Source organism: Populus trichocarpa, chromosome 19, assembly GCF_000002775.5.
Source record: "Populus trichocarpa isolate Nisqually-1 chromosome 19, P.trichocarpa_v4.1, whole genome shotgun sequence".
In the NCBI taxonomy this organism is placed as follows: Eukaryota; Viridiplantae; Streptophyta; class Magnoliopsida; order Malpighiales; family Salicaceae; genus Populus; species Populus trichocarpa.
In genome coordinates this window covers 9,117,532-9,140,324 of record NC_037303.2, presented here as the reverse complement: position 1 = coordinate 9,140,324, position 22,793 = coordinate 9,117,532, and the positions used below count along the sequence as shown (strand labels likewise).

Genomic DNA, 22,793 nt, shown 5'->3' with positions numbered 1-22,793 from the left:
AATGAAATTTTCATTGGCAATTCTATTAAGCTTTGTCTGCATCCATGACATGTTAAATTGTCAACAAATTTTTTATTGATTTTTTTTTCTATTTTGTCACCTTTTTGTTGCTTCTTTTTTCAATTTTTTGGTTATGTATGACGATTTTGATTGGTTCAAGGACTTTTTTTCTAGCAAAAAGAGAGGGAAAATAGTAAAAATTTTAGTTTCAAGTCTAATGCCTCTCTTTTAGTTAATTCATAATACTTTTTTTCTCTCTAGAGGATCAACGATTTTATAGTGTAAATTGGAAAAGATTTGCTGGTTTTTTTAGTAGTTCTAATGGTTCTTTATTGCACTTGTGATTGGGAACTCACATTGAATAATGGAGTCTAAATGGCAATTTGTTTGTAGGTTTTTTGTCACAACTAGTTGTCTTTGACTATCAAACAAAACAACTTAACTGACCAAATTCCAAATTTCGTTCATAGCAACAAAGAAACAAAGATAACAAAAATCCCTCTGACATCTCTCTTTTGAAAAGCTTAAATTTTGAATTTTAAAAAATGAGCCAAAAATCATTGATCTACGATTTATTTCTCAAGAAATTATGATTCATGCTGAGTAAACTGAGTTAAAATAAGAATTTCATGTGCAAAGCTTTTCAATCTCTCCAAAAACTTAGTTTATGCTACTAACAATAAATTTACTTACAACTGTGATGATTACACTTTCAATTACCTAATTGATAATAGCTTTAGTAAATGTTATTAATGATTTTTTTGTTCTAATCCACTCCAATAATAATAATAATTATTATTATTAATTTTTTTTAAAAAAATATTATTACTATTGAAAAAAAATAGTAATAAGATAACACCTAGGTTTGGCACAACCATAATCTATGAACTAGGGTTTGGCATGGGATGTCATACCCATGTAACTTAGGTCTGCCACTAACAAACCCATGTAACTTAGTCAGGTAGAGGCGTCAGACCCAAGTAACTTGGGCCTGACATTTCGGTTAGTCTCAAGGCTCGTGGGTTTGGCATGACCGCCACACCCAATTCGCTTGGGTCTGTCATGACTGTCAGACCCAAGGGATTTAAAACATTCTTTATACTTTTAATATTGTTTTTACATTTAAAAAAAAATTATATTGACCCGCTGCGGAGCACGGGCCAATATACTAATAAACACTCTAAAACTGATGAGTATTTCATTGTAGACTATGAGGTAATTTAGTGTGGACTTGCACAATATAATTGCTATATTTCCCTTTTGCATACAAAGTTTTTGTCTCACTTGCGGGGCTAGAATCATATTTTCCATAGAACCTTGCAAATTAATTAGGGACAATTTAGTAGTTTATATTTTTTTTGTACAAATGAATCACATAGATGCCCTTAAAAGGCATAAAAATAATGAAAATAAAGGCTAAGAAGGTTTTTGCATAATTTGTTTTTGACAAATAATACAATTACTTTATTGACCTTAAAGTCAAGAAAATTAAAGGGTGGGTCAAAAGGTATATTAGTATTTGTTTTATGGTTTTTTTTGTTATACTTTATTTGGATTAGGGGAAAATTAATATTTTCATAAATAATAAAAATAATAATAATAAAGAAAAGGTTGTTGGCGCAAGTGGACACCGCTCACGCTCTTCAAGCAACACATGCAGCGTCGTGTGGCGACCAAAATCTCCCAACTACCGTGTCGTTTGAAGCGTCCAGTAGAGGTGAAGCTTATAGGGCAGTGAGTGTTGCTCAAATCATAGCAGTCTGGCAATAGTTGACTTTTTTTCTCCTCCTATTTTCTCTTTCAACTCCTTGAAATTCATGTCAGGTCAACAAAAAATTATGGTTGTTCTCTCATTTATTTCGTCTTTCAATTATCATCCCTTTTCTTTTAATTAATCTTTCTTATTTTTTTATTCATTTTAGATTTTTTTTTAATTTCATTATTTTCTATTTGATTTTGATTTTTTATATCAAATATTTTACTCATTCTCTTAACTGTTGTTGTTTTATTTTATCATTTTCTTGGTTTGTTTTTTTTCTTTTAATTTTATCCCTTAATATTTTATTTTATTTCATTTTTTTCCAGATTAAGTCCTTATTTTTTTAATTGCACTTTTTTATCTCTTTCTTAATTTTTTTTCTTTCAATTAGTCCCTCAACGTTTTATTTCATTTGTATTTTTAATCAATTTCGGTCTTTATTTTTTTAATTCTTTTCTTAATCTGTTTTTTCTTTCAATTTTTTTCTCTCAACATTTTAATTTATTTGTTTTTTATTCAATTTGTACCTCATTCTTTTAATTGCTTTTTTTATTATTTTTTTTGTGATTAAGTCCTTCATTATCTTTTTTCATTAGTTTTTATACCAGACTAGATCCTCATTTTTTTATTTGTTTTTTCTTTTAATTTTTTGATGGTTAAGAATTTTGTTCAAGATTTTTTTTTATCTTTTATAGTGTCATCTCAATCTTATGATCAAAGTTGTTGATTTTGAAAATTAGCCTGATTTAACTTTGGTCTTTTTTTAAGAAATTTTTTTATTATTTGACATTAGGTTTTTGGATCTTGAGCTTTCTATTTTTTCCCCTTTCCTTCCTCTGGGGTTATCCCGGGTCGTGATTTAATCAAGTCAACACGGGTTGCTATGGATTTTTTTTTATCAATGTTTTTTATATTTTTTTTAATTTTATCATTTAACGTTGGGCTATTGGGTCTTGAGATTTTTTTTTTAATTTCTTGATAAATTGCCATAACTCCTTTATCAATTTCATCTCCTGAGTGTATTAATTTTTTTCATTATGTTTTGGTCATATTAAAAATACATCATGAGTTTTCTTTATGTGCTTTCTTCTTCGATCAATAGTTAATAAAAAAAAATTCACATGTGATGGCACACAGGCTTGTCCCTATACAGGCAGATTCATACATGCATACACCTCATTATCTAGAAGTTTCCTTCAATTTTTCCCTTAGCAATCATTCAGAGTGGCGTCTCATGACTAAATAAAGTGGTCGGTTCCATCTTCTCGTAGCCATCTTTGATTTCCGTTCCTCTTTCTTTCTTTCGTTCCTTCCTTCTTTACACGCCTAATTATAACACACCAATGAAAACAACTCTTTCTCTTTGTTTCTTGTTTTATATATATAAAAGGCTCATCAATTATTTAAGACTAACATAAATAGTCAGTCTTTTGATTAATTGGAAAACTGAATTTAATTAAAATATGATTAAAAAATACGTATTAATGTAAAACAATCTTGCTTTAACACTTTCGGATCTCTAGCCAATTAGCTTGACCATCAAATTATGGGATTTTATAATCAATGAGAAGGATGTCATGTGCTTAATTACTATTCATGTACGGCTTTTTAACTTTTTCCTTCATTATCATTTTATCATATAAAAATAAATATTTACATGTCTTTTAATAAAAACAATAATGGTTAGCTTCGTATTTTTAAAGAAATTAGAAAAGAAAGTTAAAATTGACCATCAATCAAGAAATTAAGATTTACATTTTCAATCCACGATCAATTCCTATTAAAAAAAAGTTTTTAGCAAATTGATGATTATTATAGTATAATTATAATTATAACACAAAAAATTAATAGGAGGATGCATACAATTAGAAGTACAAATTGTACTAGGATTCAAATTGAAAAACTTTTATCCGATAATTTTTATAAGACTAAAATTTATCTTTTTTGTGCTGTGTAATTTTTTTTTGAAAAAGGTCTACCCTACTAAAACAGATCCTCCATTGCCAAAGGAATTCTGTTTTTATTCATTAGTCATCTTGTATCTTAGCAGCTGAAAAAAAGGGTCAACTGTATATATAAGTTTTCTACAATTTATCACCTTCTCTTTCTCTTGTTTTCTACAATCATCATTTTCTTTATTGCTTTTCTTTATTGTTTTTACCTAATTTATAGTTTCTTGGCATTACCCTTTTAATTTATTAACATGTTAAATCAAGTTAAAAATTTCACGCTTTGCTTGATTTGCGAGGCTATTACTTGCCTTTGCTTAGCATTAAATTTCTAATTGTAGTTTCTCCTTATCAGAAGAAAAAGACAAATAACATGTAGCATATTGATTGAAAAATCAATGATTGATAAATAAATTGTCATGTCTAGTGGGACTAATTTTTCAAATAATAACGTATTAGTAATCATGCTAAAAAAACAAAATAAAAAGAAAACTAGTTTAGAAGATTACAAGAGGAGTATTTTTTGCTACAAATATTTTGTAACTATATTACCTTATTTGTCAAGACAAACACTCTGTTTTGTCTTCTATCATAGTAGCTTGCCAGAACACTTGAAGATCTTCTAACTATTGTCATTCTAATTAGAACATCTAGTTGCTAACAGTTAACACAAGAACTCCCCCTATGAGTCTGCAAGCTCTTCAGCTCTTAAACGAACAATTCTCATTGAGAACCACACTCTACTCATGTGTCAAGAGTATATACTGTGAAACTCTATATAACTCCTTAACTGGTTGGGCAATCTTGCTCCGCTACAAGTGCTGCTCCACCTAATGTTGCTCTCGCTTCTTTAATGCTTCATATTATCCATATATATATATATATATATATATATATATATATAAAAGGATAAGAACATTTGATAAACATTATCTTCAAGCTTCCTAGTCTATTATATTTTTAACAGATTTGTTATTCATGTTTCAAAAAAATAGTTCTCTGACAATTATCTTTGGATAACTTGTATCTTTTTTTTTTTTGATAAAACCTATATGAACTTTCTAAATAATATATCTAAACAAACTAGATAATTACAAAAATAATCATGTTATATCTTATAAGATAAACATGAGTAATTCTTTATCTAATTTAGATAAACTAACAATCTAAACAAGTTCATCTTCAACAATGCAAATAGTCCTTCACTAATCAAAGCCAAACATTTTGACATTTACTATGTCCCTTTTTGTCTGATTTATGACAAAACATTATAAGGATGAATTAGTATGCAAGTAGTTTAGATAGTTTGATCATAAACAAATACTTCATTAAAATATTTCTACAAGCACAATTGAAACAATGTTATATAGCATGAGAGCAATTAATAATATTTATGCAATAATATCTTATCAGTTCCTAACATGTTTCATGCAAACAATTCATAACCTATTAAGAAAAACTTCACATGTGACATCCTAATAGTTCATAATATATTAAAAAACTATTATGCATGAGATATTATTATGCAACTATATGCATCAAGTTCAAAGTGCATCAAGTATTCAACATAGAGGTTCTTATGCTAAAAACATATTCTAGTTATTACAGACCAGAATATTCAACATTTATTATTGGTAAAAAAAATCAATAAAATTCCAGAACAGTTAAAAAAAAATTGACGGGGTTGTTGGCTTGGCTAGCTGCTTGCATGCTTCCTCTCCTTTTTATGCATCATTGTCTCCCCTTTGGTTTGACACCAATCCTATTCCTCATCTTCACGAACAATAGACCAATGCATTTGTTTGACGTCCAAGCCGAGTCAAACAAGTTTGTCATTAACCTTCACAATATCTTGTTGCATATTTGTTAGCAACTTATCAACTATATCAATCCCATGTTTCCATTTATCAGTAAAACTATCAAACTTGTTTGATAGTACTTTCAATTATTCTATTATAAGATGGAGTAGGGGGCTGGTTTGAGGAGTCTTAGGCTGAGAAGAGGTAAGCTCTTCATGATATGACTATTTTTTACTAACCACAACTTTAGATTTGACAACAGTTACAATTGAGATCTTTCCATACATTTTAATTGTTGGCTCCCTATCATACAAGAGTATTTTAGCCATGATTTTTATCATAGTTATCAACTCATTAAAAGTTAGACTCACTTCATTCTTAATTTTAGCCTTTTGTATTACATCAATAAAGTGAGTGGTTAGGTTAATAGGAACATTAGTAGTAATAACATACATGGACTGAGCTTTCTCAATTGTTAGCTCAGTATGTATTCCAATAAGCTAGAGGTTTGTTACCATAATTTTTGCTAATAGTCGGTAAGGAGGTAGTCATAGGCAATCTATGTGCTTTGGTAGACTAATTTGGTCTTGTAAGGCTAACAAACAAATCACTCATCCAAGTATTGAAAAAGGATCTTATTCATTATAGTGAAAGCCAAGATTTGTGGTTTCAGGTAGCTCATATAACTTTATAATGATAGTAGGAGACAACTTAAGGTTTTAAACTCTAATAGTGGAAGTAATGGAGTGGTCATCAAGATTGAAACACTCATAATTGGCATAAAACTCCCTAACTACTTTAACATGTAAAGTAAGTGCTCATTTTCTTAAAGATTTCTTCTATGAACATAAATATGGAGTCAGAAAGATCACATACCGAAACTTCTCTTTCACTCAGTATGTTATTCATAGAGAAGTTGTTTCTATAAGCCATCTATGTACTAGGGGAAATGAAGTGGTTAATTATTCTATGTTATGCTACTGATTTAGAGGAACCAGGTACTATTTTGCCCTTTTTTTTTCCTTTAAATTTTAGAAGGCTGGATTAGATTCTCTTCAAGTGATGAGGTCTCATGTTCTTCTTTATTAGAAGAACTTAAAATAGAGGTTCCATGTTTTTTCTTGGCTTTTAGTTTGTAACAACCTTGCAACAAGAAAATGCATTATTCATGAAGCAATAAACTGAAAGAAATGTGTACTGTAAAAGTGGTGTATAAATGATTGTAAGGACATATTCTTTTTAATAATCTTCTCAAGAAATTTTAGATCAAGATAGAATATCCTTGTTATTTTCATAAAAAGGTTAAATACAATATGGAAAGGATGAGCATATGCTTTGTCTTAAAAATTTCTTTTATATTTATCAGAAGATGTCAAGTAAAGATGAAGAGATTTACTTGAAAAGTCACGAGATGAGTGCATTAAAATAAGAAGAGAGAGAGAGAGAGAGATGATTGTGTGTTTTGATGACACATCAATAAATTATCTTTTGAAAAAACATTTTTCTCTCATTCTTGTTTACATAAAGGATCGTGATATGTTCTTATAGTCTCTTTTAAGATGACACATCAGTGTTATGAAAAAGATTGACTCCTTAGACAACCATATCTCCTTTTGTTTCATAAATTAGTTAGACCACATCATTTTCTCAAAAAAAAATATTCTTACAAGTGTGTCTAATTGTACACTTAGACAAAGATATGGACCTACATAAAGTAACCAAGTTTTCTAGCCTAAAAATACTCATAATAACAATTTAAAAGGAGATATGTACCTTATTGGTCAATCTTCATTTATGAACACGTATCTTTTTTATGACCAAATCAAGATGTGAATGTGTGAGTGAGAAAAACAATAGTTTTACTTTAAAATTTTCATTCTTTATCTTTTTTTCTCTTTGATGTGAGATATGCTAACAAGGTGTGAGCATACCTTAAAAGTCAAACTTTATGTTAGGGCCTAGATACATATGATTTTCACTCATTATATAAGATTTGTTGAACTCTATCATTTTCATTATATAATTGCTCATCTATTTCTACAATGAGAAATTGACTTTTTCTTCAAGGAATTAGAGAGTAGAATGGATCCATATTGAAGTGTTTGTCTATTTCCACAATGATGTGAACACTTGACTTTTTCTAAAGGATTTGTTAGAAAGGTCATCTTAATGGCATGTGTGCTAGGTTGAACTAACTTTAGTCAATTCAAAGCACACATTACTTTCCCTTAACTATTAGTATATCTATATTTAAATCAATTTTTTATTTTCTAACAGTTCATAGAACAACTTGAATCCCTCACAATGCTTAAGATAACACCTTTATTTGGTCTTCCAAAATAATATTGTTTCAAAAGTGAAGACCATACCAAATAAGATTTGCCTTGATCCGAGCAAAATTAAATTTATGAGATTTAAATGTTTAAATTAAGTATACTTACAAGGTTTTTTTTCATGCTTCAATGTTAACAACCTGTCACCAATTGAAAAACATATAAAAACCCAAACAAAATTATGTACACATATTTTTTTTTATTTACAAATTTTGTCTCTTTTAAGATTTTGAGAATTTTACATACACTAATGGCTTTCCTAAAAAATTAAAATCATAAACTATTTAGAGGTTTTGTGAATAAGTCAGGCAATTAATGTTCGGTGTTCACATGTTCTAATGACACAATTTTTTATTCAACCATGTCTATAATAAAGTGATGTTATATATCTATATGCTTGGTTCTTGAATGGTGCACAAGATTTTTAGAGATACCGATTTCACTAGAATTATCATAATAAATAGTCATATTATCTTGAGAGAAACCATAATCCTCTAGCATCCTCTTCATTCAAAAAAGTTATATGCAACAATTACCTGCTGCAATATACTCAGCTTTTGCAGTAGACAATGAAATTGAATTCTATTTCTTACACATCCATATTGCCACATTACCACTAATATAAAAACACCCTCATGTAGTGCTTTTTCTATCATCGGCATTACCTGTCTAATCAACATCTGAATAGCCAACTAGATTTAAGTTTGAATCTTTTGAATAACATACACCATAGTTTATTGTAGCATCAAGGTATTTTAAGATTTTTTTAATTACTGTAAGATGTGATTCTTTAGGATCATATTGAAATCTAGCATAAATACCCACACTAAAAGCAATGTCAGGTTTACTAGCAGTAATATAAAGTAGACTCCATATCATGCTTCTATAAAGTGTAGAATCAACACACTTACTTGTAAAACTTGAGTTGATTTTGACAAATATACTCATAGGTGTACAATCATGACAATTTCCTTCCATGTCAAACTTTTTATCCATATCTCTATCATATTTAGATTGAGAAATAAAAATTACATTTTTATTTTTACTTAATTTGTATGTTAAGGAAGAAGTTTAACTCATCAATCATACTCATTTCAAATTCTAATTTCATTTTGTCATAACCTAATTTTTTACAACAAAAAAATGAATAAAAATGAAATGAGCAAAAATGGGAAGCTTTGAGGGGTTAATCATGTTGGTTTATGACTTTGAAAGTTAATTTGGAAAAAACTTTGAAAGAATTAACTAATATGGGGTTTCAATTAAACTTTGATTGGGTTTAATTAATAATATCGGGAGTCTGATTGAAGAACGAATAAGTTTGAGGACTTAATTAGGCTTAGAATTAGTTTAATTGATGAAATCAGGGGCATAATTGAATAAATATTAGTTTCGGAGTTAATCAAGGGCAAAGTTACAAGTAATTAAGGTCCAGGGACCATTTTGTAAAAGGCGCCGAAATTCTGTCCAGGGGCTCGATTAAAAAATGTCGAAACTTGAAGGACCAAATGGAGAGATCACCACTTCCAGTCAGAAACGACGCCGTTTGTCATTTCCATTCTTCGTCTTCTTCCCTCTAGAAATAGAGGAAGCTCCCTGTGACCAAGCAACGGTGCAGAACACCACCATACACAATACAGTGCACACGATCTCCACCACCAGCTGCTCAGTTTGTGTCTGTGTCCCTCGCTGCAAGAATTTGCCATTGACGCGTGAAGAAAATAACTTCCAACAGTCCGACAATGGCAGGATTGTTGGTGTCCCCATCCAACCAAAACACGGAGTCTCAAGCCCTATCCTCATGAAGATCAATGCCCCGGGAAGATAACGATCAATCTAAGATATCCAAGTTTCAGTGAAACACCAGCGCATCTTATATAAATACAGAGCTGAAGGGGAGAAGCAAAGGAGGGAGACCGATTAAGAAAACAAACACAAGCAGAGAGAGGGGAGATCGAACAAAAAAGGAAGAGCAGTCGAAAGAAGGAGGAAGAAGAGAGAATTCTCCAGGAGTGCTCGACTGTTACTGTCGCCCTCGTCTTTGTCATCCCCAGGTAAGGCCTTCCTTTTTCCCTTCGTTTCTATTTATTTCATTACAAGAAGAAGAACACAGGGCGAAGGTAATTTAATTACCTTCACCCTGTGCAGCGCACGCGTGGTTTGAACCACGCGTGCCTGCTGCCCACCGGGTCACTAGCTTGGGCTAGTGACCAGGCTGGGCCGGAGGAGTCCAACCCAGCCCATGCGGGCTGGACTAGACTCATCCCTAAAAAGGGAGTAGGCCGGGTCTGGGCTTTAGGCCCAGCCGGCCCAAAGTGTGTTTTCTAAGGGTGTGTTTGGGAAAACACACCCTTATGCCTTGGCCATAATTTTTATGCCCATGTTAGTTTGATATTTGGCCAAATGAACCCCTTTTCGATATCAGAAAATTCCAAAAATATTTGGGGATCTTTGTTGATTTATTTGTGGGCCCCTCGCACTTTGACTTATTTTTTTTTCTTTGCATTTTGTATATTTGTTTTTAGTTATGTGCTCAATCTGTGGCCTATTATTGTTAAATGCAAATCTCGTGCAATGTTTTTTTTTACTTCCATCTAAAAAGGGTAAATAATAATAAAGGATAAACAAAAAAAATGACATAGAAAATTTCTTCTTCAAATTCATTTTTCGCGAAAATATTCACTGACGCCAGAGTCAGGAGTATCGTATTTTTTTATTTGTGCGATATTTACCAACGGCAGAGTTGGAAATATTCGTAGGAATTGTTCACTGACGCCAGAGACTGGAACATGAAAGGAAGAATAAAAAAGAAAAAAAAATGAGAACAAATTTTTAGCAATTTTAGACGAAACCAACAATGCAGCCTACCTTAGGTAGGACGCTTAAGGGGTGATAGCATCTTCCCTTTTGCATAACTAGTCCCGTACCATAGAATCTCTGTTGACCAGTCAGGGTTCCTAGTGACCATAATAATAGGTGGTGACTCCTTGAACAAGACTTTTTCCCCTAAAAAGAACAAGATGCCAGATACCTGTTCCTTTTTCAATCGAGAGATTATTTTTAATTGGTCGCCGCGATGTTCGGGTGTGACAGAATGGTGACTCCACTAGGGACCTTAGGACTAAGCTTTGCTATTTGTCTTTTTTATTGCTAAACTATATTTGTCGTACTGTTTTTTTTTCTTTCTCCTTGTGGTAGCTATGTTGAGTTTATCAAGTTTTATTTATTTATTTATTTATTTATTTTTGCTCTTTTTACTGTTTTATCATGCATTGTTTTTCATGTTTATCATGCATAAATATTGGACAGGAATCTAAGGGCTTCACGCATCACTCATCTCATTTTTAAAAATACGTGTGGTATCAACTTTAAGATAAGTGGAGGAGTAACGACACCCCAATGGTTTTAGCCTGGGTAAGGCTCGCGAAACTATCCAACTCTCGCATGATTGTTTGCTCGACAGTGGTCGATATGCCGAACTGATATTACTCAGGGCCTCTATCTTCACGCTGCTTGTAAACCTCATATCAACCTTTCAAGAACGATCACTGAGCATACGAAAGACCTTGGAGGACTAGATAGCAAAACTACCCTGATGCATTTAAAGATTATAACTTATCCTTTAGGTAAATCCCTGCATAATTTCACCGAGATAAACTTAACATGTAAGCATCCTTATTACAAGGCTTTTGGGTGACATAATGGCTGCTATTCGTGAGGTAATGACTGTTGACTATGGACTCGAATCTGAATCCTTGCAAATGACCGAGGGAGACTGCCATAGACTGAATGTTAGTGAGACACCGCTACTCAAAGATATTAGGTGCATAATAAATGACACCAACCAATTGTTTTTGCTTACCAAGTATTAGATAGACGAAGCAGAGTTTGCCATGAAATATGGGAGGATTTTACACCTTTTGAAAGTGCCAATATTGTCATCAGCTATAAAAGCCCTAACCCATTTCTGGGATCCCAATTACCGACGATTCACATTCTGAAGTGTCAACATGACACCGACCATTGAAGAATATAGTGTGTTGACTGAATTCCCTGAAGATGTTGTGTCTCATTACTATTTATTTGGTTAGCAAGCCATATAGAAACAGAGACGCCAATATTCAAAAATTTCTGGTGGTTCAACCAAAAGCCACTCGAGTTGTTCGTGTCAGAGGAGTGGGAGAATTTTTTTGAAAACGACTGGAAGGTAAAATTACAAAGGCTTCCGTTAAGCATTTTTAATTGGAGAGCTCCGTGGATGAGGAATTTGGCAAGCTTAATGAGTTGTGGGGAAAAGCCTTGGGTACCATTAATTGGAGTAATGGGATATATCAGTTACGTACCTGCCTTAGTTGCAAGGCAGCATGGGAACATACAAAGCGTCCCTAGGACGGTCGGCATAGCTCCCTTTACCGGGGTATATAAAGGGAACACCATGGAGATGTTAGAAAGCATTAAATAGGATTGGAAATCTTTGTTACTGATGAAAAAGGAGAATGGATCGAGGAATCTCACGGTTAGCAAAAAATATCCCGAATGGCGTAACAGAGGAGTTACCAACATAGTAGAGGTTTTTGAGTCCGTGGGCACCCGAAGAAAGAGGGCGAGTTGTGAAGAAGAATTGAGGGAGCAAGCAAAACTGTTGCAAACCGAGCTCAAAACAAAGAAGGAGTTAAGAAGGTCCTTAAAGCATCAGTTAGCTGAGGAAAAGACTATGAGGAAGTCAGCTGAGGAAGAAAGAGACTCTGTAGGCCGAGACTAGAGGAAAACCATGGACGACTTGGAATCACTAAAAGCCATCAATAAGGACAAGACGCTTCAGGTAGAAAAGACCAAGCATTGGGAGGAACTGGCCGTCAAAACCCAAGTTGTAGCAAGAAAGCGTTTGACAGATATAAAAGAACTCAAGAGATAGCTAAATGAAGCCGAAGTGGAGTTGGAAAAGACCAAGAAGACAGTCAAGGCCACCTAGAATTTGAGACTTGAACTCGATAGTAGTAAAGTTGAGGCAAAAGCATTGAGGACCAAGTTGGTTAAGGAAGAAACGAAGACTAAACAGTTGCGTGAAAACTAGAAAATGATGGAGAATCATAATCAAACATTAGATACTGCTAATAATTCACTGTCCAGAAACAACTTGATCCATGCTGAAAGGATAAGGGAATTACAAGAGAAAATTGATCGAGCTGCTGCTGAAGCCCATTGGTTAAGAGTGGAAGCTCGTCAAGTTAGGGGAGACATCGCAAGGTATCGACGGAGCATGGATAACACTGATACATTTCTAAAAGCTATAGCTAATAGAGGCAGTGCCTTTACCCCTGTAATATATTAGAACAATCATCGTTTGTAATGAAATTTTGATGAGTTAAACAAAAGGGCCAAGACCCCTATTTTTTATTCACAATGTGTGTATACAAAGCTGAAAACTCAGATGGCAAAAAGCTCAACAAATCTCCTCTCGGCATGGCAATGCATATCGAATTCGGATCTAACCACGCATCCGAAGAATAGCAATCATTATGTCACCCTAAAAAAAAAATGAATCCATACCCAATATATTGCATTCATCTTCATGCATGTTTGAACATACAGTCATAGACTGTCATAATACTACACTCTAGGTGAAATATAGGTCCCCCATTAAAACGTACCCATAACACACGGTTACGGAAAAAAAATAGAAAACGAGGAAAGAGCTCAGTTGGAGGCCCAACATCAAAAAGAGTTAGAGAGTCTGAAGGAATATGTCGCCAGGCTTACTAGCCTACTCGAACAGGCTTTGAGATCTAAATCAGGAGAAGGAACATCCACCCAACCAGCTTTCACAACCCAGATCCCGCCGATGCCTGCGACTCTCTTCAATCCATCAAATTTAGGGACAAGTAGAATCTCGTCTGAGTCCCAATACGTTACACATTTCCCAACTCAGCCTGTATACCCAATGAGGATCCCTCATGCTGTTGAGCCAACCTTGGTAGAGTCTCACCATGACAAAATGATAGGAGATGAAGGTTTAGAGAAATGGGCTGCCCTAGAAGAGCGGGTGAGGGCAGTTAAAGGAAATAATTTGTATGACCCTGTGAAAGCCGTCGAGATGTGTTCAGTACCAAACGTAGTTATTCCTAAGAAGTTTAGGGTGCCGGAGTTTGTCAAGTACACCAGGACTCAATGCCCGGTGACCCATCTTAAAGCATATTGTAATAAGATGGCTGAAGTAGTACATGACGAGAAGTTGTTGATCCATTTCTTCCAGGATAGTCTGAGTGAAGTTGCTCTTACTTGGTACATGCGCCTAGACAACACCAAGGTGAAAGGATGGAAAAACCTAGTCGACCTCTTTGTTGGGCAATACAAGTTCAATATGGACATAGCTCTTGATATATCCTGCTTGCATACCTTGGAAAAAGGTCATAAGGAATCCGTGAGGGAATACGCACAAAGGTGGCGCGAAACGGCAGCACAGGTTAATCCACCACTTTTGGAAAAGGAAATGAAAGGCCTATTCTCTAATACTTTCAAAGCCCCATACTTCGAATACCTGGTCGGAAGTTCTGCACAAAATTTCTCTGATTTGGTTGTTATAGCTGAAAGAATCGAGCAAGCTGTTCAAATGGGTAGGATTACGAATCCTAGTGAAAAGAGGGGTTTTATTGGACGTAGGAAGGAAGCTGAAATTCACAACATTGGAGATGAGAGCAAAGAGAGGAAGAAAACTTACCAAGATAACTACAATTTCAAGCCCTTTATACCCACTTCCTCCGTATCCAACCTAAATTTCGCATCACCATTTCCTGGAAACCAAACAAACACCCAAAACAACCTAAACAACCCAGCCAACAACACCTTTCACCCACGTAGGAATTTCCCTCCAGACCAAGAGCAACTTCTACCGTTACCCATGCCACTCACGGAAATGTACCAAAGACTGCTCAGTATTAGTCAAGTGGTGTCTGTGTCGTTGATACCTTTACAACCACCATTCCCTAATTGGTACAAACCAGATCAAAAGTGTGAATACCATGCTGGCGCGGTTGGCCATAATATTGATGGGTGTTTGGGATTTAAAAGAAAAATCCTTCAACTCATCAAGACAAGATGGATTTCTTTTGATGAATCCCCCAACGTAAGAACAAACCCGCTACCAAACCATGCTTCTGGAAGTGGAGGGGTAAACGCTGTAGAAATGGGAGGAAAGAAAGATGCAATCCCAAAGCTAACAAAGGAGAGATTATACGGGATACTAAAACTGGCTGGGCACCTCAAAGCACCTACCTAAACACAAGTTATAGAACATGTGGACCAATACTGTGAATACCATAGGCATATGGGGCACCACATAAACTCTTATGAAGAGTTCCAGTCAGAGGTGGGAGACATGATGACACTGGGATTGTTAAGAGTAGTAACAGCCGATGAAAATAATCAAGTAAGGATGGTGACTGGTTTCAACCGAAAGGAGGAAGTTTGTAGATACCAGCCGACAAAAGGAGGACCCCCAAGAATGATTTTGGCCAAACCCGCAAGCATAAACAGCGGGAACTATAATGCCCTCATCATTATGGAAACTCCTTTCATATCACAAAACCCGTTCCTGTGTTTCATGCTGAAATAGGAGGATTAACTCGAAGTGGGAGGTGTTTCACCCCTCAAGAACCAGAAGACTAAAGAAGGACTAGGGGAAAAGATATGGTGGAAGTAGAGGAGGTCAACAAACCAGTAAGTGATGAAGAAGCTAACGAATTCCTGAAACTAATGAAGCATAGTGAATATAGTGTGGTGGATCAGTTGAAAAAGACTCTTGCTAGGATCTCTCTACTATCATTAGTGTTGAGTTCAGAGCTGCACAAAAACACACTCCAGAAGGTCCTCAATGAAGCATATGTTCCTCAAGATATCACACAGGATTCAATATAACATTTGGTAGGAAGGATTCAAGCGACCAACTATATTTACTTCACCGATGACGAACTAAATCATGAGGGAACCGGTCACAACAACCCATTATATATCACGGTAAAATGCAAGGATTGTGTGATTGCCAAGGTACTAATAGATAATGGTTCGGCTTTAAACGTGTTGCCAAGGCATGTGCTTGATAAAATGCCTGTGGACGCCTCTCACATGAAGCCAAGTACCATGACGGCTAGAGCATATGATGGGTCGCCAAGACCAATTATTGGAAATATTGACATCGAACTGGTAATTGGTCCCCAACCATTTCAAGTAACTTTACAAGTGATGGATATTCATCCCTCGTATAGCATGTTGTTGGGAAGACCTTGGATCCATGTAGCCCGAGCTGTGGCATCCTCCTTACACCAACGAGTCAAATTCATCATCAATGGAAATTTGGTGACAGTGAAGGCTAAGGAGGTTTTAACTACGGTGAGAAACGTGTTGGTTCCTTATGTAGAGGTGGAGGAGAGTAAGGATGGAAATCTCCATGCATTTGAGGTAGTAAATGCTGAATGGGTACTTGAGAATACAACACGAAGGAAACCAGAGGTCTCTAAGGCTGCAAGAATGGCTGCTAAATACTTTCTGAAGCACGGGCTACCATTCCAATATGACCCCATCACGGGAATGCCTGAGAGGATCAACGTGATAAAGATGAAATGCGCCGATCAGAGGTTCGGCTTAGGTTTTAAACCTGGAAAGGCAGATTTCAAAAGAGCAGCCGAGCTCAAGAAGGAAAGAAGGTTGGCTCGAATTGAGGGGAGGGAGCCAAATGAAGACCAGATAAAAATCCCTCCAATCCACATGACATTCCCACAACCCACACAAGTGATACAGGCTGAGGGGGAAGTTGAAAGGATAAGCAAATAATTTAGTGGCACTACCATCCACTGTCTAGAAGAGGTCATCATACAAGAACCCAATAGAGGTTTGGAAGCGAAAGAAAGCCCCGATGAAGTACTACCCCAACTGACTGTGGATGCTCTAGAAGATGACCCGCTCGAATTCGTAAGGATATTAGCAGAAGGGGAGGAGTTGAACAATTGAGAAATTCAAAGAGTCCCGATTATCTTTAAAAAGTAATGTTTGTTTGTTGTTTTCTTTTTCATTATTGTTGCATTTGGTTTGAATAATTATGTGTTGCCAACAATTGTGGCTCAAGATGTTGGCAATGAGGTTCTGTTATTGAGCCTTTCTATCTTTTCAAGTTAATGAGATCACACGTTTTGTTTTTCCTTTCATCATGCCTTTTTGGTTTCACTATTTCATTTTGCACTCATAACCAAACGACTTTCCGCTTTCAGGAAATCTGAAAGCGGATCAGCGATAAACTTACAAACCCATTGCATTAAGAATAATTGGCCTAATTTCGATAAAATCATAATGGATAAGGAGGAATGTGGGGAGGAAGACATTGAAGAGTTCACAAAGCTCATAGAACAGCCTGAACACGCATGGAAGCCGACAAAAGAGGAACTGGAGTTAATAAATATAGGCACTGAGCATAACAAAAGGGAGTTGAAAATAGGAATGTTAATCGTCGCAGATGTGAAGAATGAGTTGGTAGCCCTTTTAAGAGAATATGCGGACATTTTTGCCTGGTCATACGCTGATATGCCATGCCTAGATACTGAAATAGTGGTACACAAGCTACCTCTAATTGAGGGTTGCAAGTCAGTCAAGCAGAAACTAAGAAGGACAAGGCCTGATGTGTTACTCAAGGTAAAAGAAGAGATAACAAGACAGTGGGATGCTGGTTTCTTGGAGGTAGTGGAATATTTCGAGTGGGTGTCCAACATTGTAGCGGTACCCAAGAAGGACAATAAAATCAGGGTATGTATGGATTTTCGAGATCTGAATAGGGCAAACCCAAATGATGATTTCCCGTTACCCCACATAGACGTGTTGGTGGACAATGTTGCTAAGAGCTCCACCTATTCTTTCATGGATGGATTCTCCGGGTATAATCAGATTAAAATGACGGAACCATATAAAAGAAAGACAACATTTGTCACCCCATGGGGAACTTACTGTTGTAAAGTGATGCCATTCGAGTTGAAGAATGCTGGGGCGACATACCAAAGGGCAATGATAGCCTTTTTTTCATGACATGATGCACAAGGAGATTGAGGTCTACGTGGATGACATGATCGCAAAGTCCAAAGATGAAGAGAGCCATATCCTATCTCTGAGGAAATTGTTCGAAAGGTTGAGAAAGTATCAGTTGAAGTTGAATCCCACGAAGTGCACATTCGGGGTAAAATCAGGTAAATTATTGGGATTTGTGGTGAGTGATAAAGGCATAGAAGTAGACCCTGAAAAAGTGAAAGCTATACAAGACATGCCCGCTCCAAAGACAGAAAAAGAAGTTCGAAGTTTTTTGGGGCGCTTGAATTATATTGCTCGTTTTATCTCACAACTTACAGTCACTTGTGAACCGATTTTTCGACTACTCAGAAAGAAGAATCCTGGAATATGGGATGAAGATTGCCAAGAAGCTTTTGAAAAAATAAGCAGTACTTGCAAAAACCACCGTTATTGGTACCACCCGTACACGGAAGACCTCTCATTTTGTATTTAACAGTAACTGAATTGGTCATGGGTTGTGTGCTTGGGCAACAAGATGAGTCAGGAAGAAAAGAACAAGCCATCTATTATTTGAGTAAAAAGTTCACAGAGTGCGAATCCCGTTACAGTATGGTAGAGAAGTTATGTTGTAGTCTGGTGTGGAGTGCGAAAAGACTGCGACAATATATGTTATACTACACTACCTGGCTAATCTCAAAGATGGACCCATTAAAGTATATATTTGAAAAGCCATACATGTCGAGCAAAATAGCCAGATGGCAAGTATTATTGGCTGAATATGACATCATCTACATGACAAGAAAATCAGTAAAAGGTAGCGCAATCACCGATCATTTGGTCGATAACGCCATTAAGGATTATGAACCATTGAACTTCGACTTCCCTGATGAAGATGTGCTAGTAACAGAAAGAGAAGAGAAGAGTGATTGGTGGACCATGTATTTTGATGGCACAGTGAATGTATCCAGCAACGAGGCAGGTGCTGTGAGCAATATCCCATATCAATAAAGCTGCATTTTAGTTACACAAACAACACAGCTGAGTATGAGGCTTGTATACATGGATTAGAATGAGCATTAGAGATGAGGATAGGGAAATTAGAAGTATATGGAGACTCGATGTTGATAATATGTCAGGTAAAGGGTGAATGGCAGACAAAAGATGAAAAATTAAGACCATACCAGGAATACCTCTCTAAATTGGCTGAAAGCTTCGATGAAATAAAATTTACTCATTTGGAGAGGGATAAAAATCAGTTTGCCGACGCTTTAGCTACCCTAGCTTCCATGGCTACAATTGGTGGTGGTGCAAAAATTCAGCCTATAGGCATAGAGATCAAAAATTCTCCCGCTCATTGTGGTTCAATAGAAGAAGAAGAGAACGTTAACCCATGGTACACAGATATAAAAAGGTTCATCCAATATCAAGAGTACCCATTGGGAGCCTCGAAGATAGATAAAAAGACTTTGAGAACAGATATAAAAAGGTTCATCCAATATCAAGAGTACCCATTGGGAGCCTCGAAGATAGATAAAAAGACTTTGAGAAGAATGGCTACGAAATACTACATAGACGAGGAGATTTTGTATAAAAGGTCATTTGATGGGACCTTGCTGAGGTGTCTGAGCGATCTTGAAGCCAACAAAGCCCTGCAAGAAGTGCATGAAGGAATTTGTGCTACCCATGCAAATGGACACATGATGGCCAATCAAATGCAAAGAGCGGGTTATTTTTGGTTGTCTATGGAGAAAGATTGCATAAATTTTGTCCGAAGGTGCCACAAATGTCAAGTGTATAGCGACAAAATCAATGCACCTCCCACACCTTTATTCAACATGGTGTCCCCTTGGCCTTTCGCAATATGGGGGATAGATGTGATCGGACCTATTAACTCGAAAGCCAGCAACAAGCATCGTTTTATCCTTGTAGCGATTGATTACTTCACCAAATGGGTAGAGGCCTGCTCGTACGCCCATGTGACTTAGAAGGTTGTCAAACGGTTCATCGAGAAAGATCTAATCTGCAGATACGGTGTACCTGAGAGAGTAGTAACTGATAATGCTCAAAAATTCAATGGAAAAATGATAGCAGACTTGTGCACAAAGTGGAAAATCAAGCATTCCAACTCATCTCCTTACAGGCCTAAGATGAATGACGCCGTAGAAGCTGCCAATAAAAATATAAAGAAGATTGTTCAAAAAATGGTGATTACTTACAAAGATTGGCATGAATGGCTTCCTTATGCTCTCCATGCATATCGAATAGCAGTAAGGACATCAACGGGGGCTACACCATACTCTCTAGTATATGGAATGGAGGCAGTGGTACTATTAGAAGTAGAGATTCCCTTTTTAAGGGTCCTTATGAAATCAGGGCTCGAGGAGACTGAGTGGGCCAAGATACGATATGAGCAGCTAAATATGATCAGCGAGAGAAGGTTAGCCGCGATGTGTCACCACCAGCTGTATCAAAGAAGGATAGCTAAGACATATGATAAGAAAGTTCGACCAAGAGAGTTCAAAGAAGGAGATCTTGTATTGAGAAAAATCATACTACTACCAGGAGAAGATCGTAGTAAATGGGCGCCCAATTATGAAGGTCCCTACATAGTGAAGAAGGCGTTTTCAGGGGGGGCATTGATACTGACAAGAATGGATGGAGAAGATGTAGTTAGGGTTGTGAACTCTGATTCTATAAAGAAATATTATCCATGATGTATAAGTTCTTATCGAAGCAATGAAAAAGGGTTGGGCCAATAAATTCCCTTTGCATATTTTTCATAGAAAGTGCCTGCAAGTACTAAAAAAAAATAATAAACCCACAAATTTACCCTTGCAACCTCGCGTGATCTCATAGACTCAATTCATCTCTTGTACCAAAATCAGTTTCCCATTGGAATTTTGAAAATTGAACTTGCATTTTGATTTAAAAAATAATGTGATGTTTATTTAAAACAATATTTATGACATTCTACTTGTAGAGTGACACATGAATCAAGCAACTCCTTTATTGAGGTGACTAAACTCTAAACCAAAAGGCATGAATAGAAAATGAATTGTCATCCTCACACCATGACTCTTGAGATATGTTGTTTTAAATGTATGAATAATGGTATGAAGTGAACACATTGCTCATAGACTCATGAAATGCATCTCTTTGCAAAGACCAAACCATCGAATCAGATGAGGCCAAAGTTTATTCATCTTAACTGCTTGCGTTTGAAATGAGGAAAGACTATATTTGTTATTCCTTTCACATTCTAAAAAGTATATCCCTTGCAGTCCTTTTTTGAGCTTGAATAATTTTTCTTTCATGGAAAATCCCGACTAGGATCACACCCCACACTGGGGACAAGTGAAAATTTCAATGAGAAAAGATGAAAAGACCGTGAGAAAGCTGAAAGGGCAAAAGAGCCCAAGAAACTCATTGACTAGGGGGCATGCCCAAATCACAAGAAAGAGTGATAACCAAGATAAAGTGAGTATACCCTAGAAAAGCAATGAAAAGGAAAAAGGGCGAATCAAAGAAAAGCAAAAAAAAAAAAAGAGGAACGACACAAAGAGTCGAACTGCTGATAGTGATCCTCAGTCTTTGAAACCCTAAAACACTCTTTGAGCTTTATGATCTTTTCTTTCATAACCAAAAACTTCAGCCTACATTACGTGCCTGTAGAAGTCCTTTCTAATCAAGCAAGCAAGCAAACTGGATTAATAAGCAATGCTCTCAAAATGCAAAAAGTACTTCTTTATTAGAGTCATGATATTGAGAACAAGTTATTCATTATTATTCATGCTGATAAAATAAATGTTAAAAAAGAGACAAGTTTTTCTCAAACAAAACCTCGAGTTTTTTTTTCTCGAGCCCTTCACTTTGGAAACCCATAAGAAACAGAAGGTCACCTCATGATGTACTTCCACCAAATACAATATTGTCAAATACAAGAGCAAATAATCTCTTTTCCAAGAAAAAATCCGAGTTGCAAGATTTCCAAAGCAAATGTTTTTAAACTTACATCAAAACAATTTTTGTTTTCAAAATGCAAGGTCAAAATTTCAAGATTCATTCTGAACAAATATTCCTTCACCAAACTGAAAATGGGAGAAATGTGAAAATGGTCGTTTGAAAAACCATTATTTGGCAGAGTTGTTGACAAAACACACCTAAGAGCAATGACCAGTACAAGAGGGCAACATTATGTTTAGAAGGAAAAATCGATCCCTTTTAGAAAAAGAGATGAACATTTCCTACGACAAGATAAGGGGGCATCTTGGTTTATAAAAGGCAGCTTGATCCTTTCAGCAAGTGACAACGAATGTTTTTAAAAGTGAGACGGGGATTAATGAATGATCCTCTCAAATAATTGGATGAGATGAAAAATCTTTAACAAGCAAGTGGGTCACGATGGGCACCATAAAGGCTAAGCTGTGTAAATGAATCGGGGAAAAGACTTACATGGGCCAACTTGAGTAGGCTAGAAGCCAAACGACAAAGATTACCCAAATCAAAGGTATCAAGTCGTCATCAATCAAGCAAACAAGAAGATTAAGAAGAAATGAGGGCCTATATTTCAAATCAGGTAAAAATGCATGCATATCATTTAAACTTTGAGACATTGGACAACGAGTTTTGCAAATTCCGCAAGAGACATCTCTAACGAGATCCATCGAATGGAAGGCCACCTTGAAATGGCCAAGTTTGAAATCACTTTTGGAAATTTTTCACCTTTGAGAAATTTTAAACCGGGGCAGGCCGCCCACGAGAATTAGGCCGCAAAAAAAAAATTCTGTGTATTTTTTCACCGCCTTTCTCGACCATCCGAGGTAATGCGTTTCCTAACCCTACCTCCTTTCGAGCGCGCCTTTGAGCCCTCGCCTCCTTTCGAGCGCGCCTTTGAGCCTTCGATCATCCA

The 22,793-nt window shown here is 35.9% G+C and overlaps 1 protein-coding gene across 1 annotated transcript; it reads left to right on the top strand.

The window, feature by feature from the left end:
• The first annotated feature begins 11,541 nt into the window (after positions 1 to 11,541).
• Positions 11,542 to 15,116, top strand: LOC127904753 (uncharacterized). The gene is made up of 3 exons (XM_052449388.1): positions 11,542 to 11,631; positions 12,333 to 12,587; positions 13,617 to 15,116. The coding sequence occupies exons 1-3, from the start codon at positions 11,542 to 11,544 to the stop codon at positions 15,114 to 15,116; spliced, it is 1,845 nt and encodes a 614-aa protein (XP_052305348.1).
• The last annotated feature ends 7,677 nt before the right edge of the window (positions 15,117 to 22,793 follow it).

Bases quoted from the DNA above. Each gene is read 5' to 3' on its own strand.
- LOC127904753 (XM_052449388.1), top strand. From the start codon at position 11,542: ATGGCTGCTATTCGTGAGGTAATGACTGTTGACTATGGACTCGAATCT. The intron at 11,632-12,332 runs GTTAGTGAGACA...CTGATGAAAAAG, and splicing joins GAGACTGCCATAGACTGAAT to GAGAATGGATCGAGGAATCT. The intron at 12,588-13,616 runs GTAGGCCGAGAC...CTACTCGAACAG, and splicing joins CTGAGGAAGAAAGAGACTCT to GCTTTGAGATCTAAATCAGG.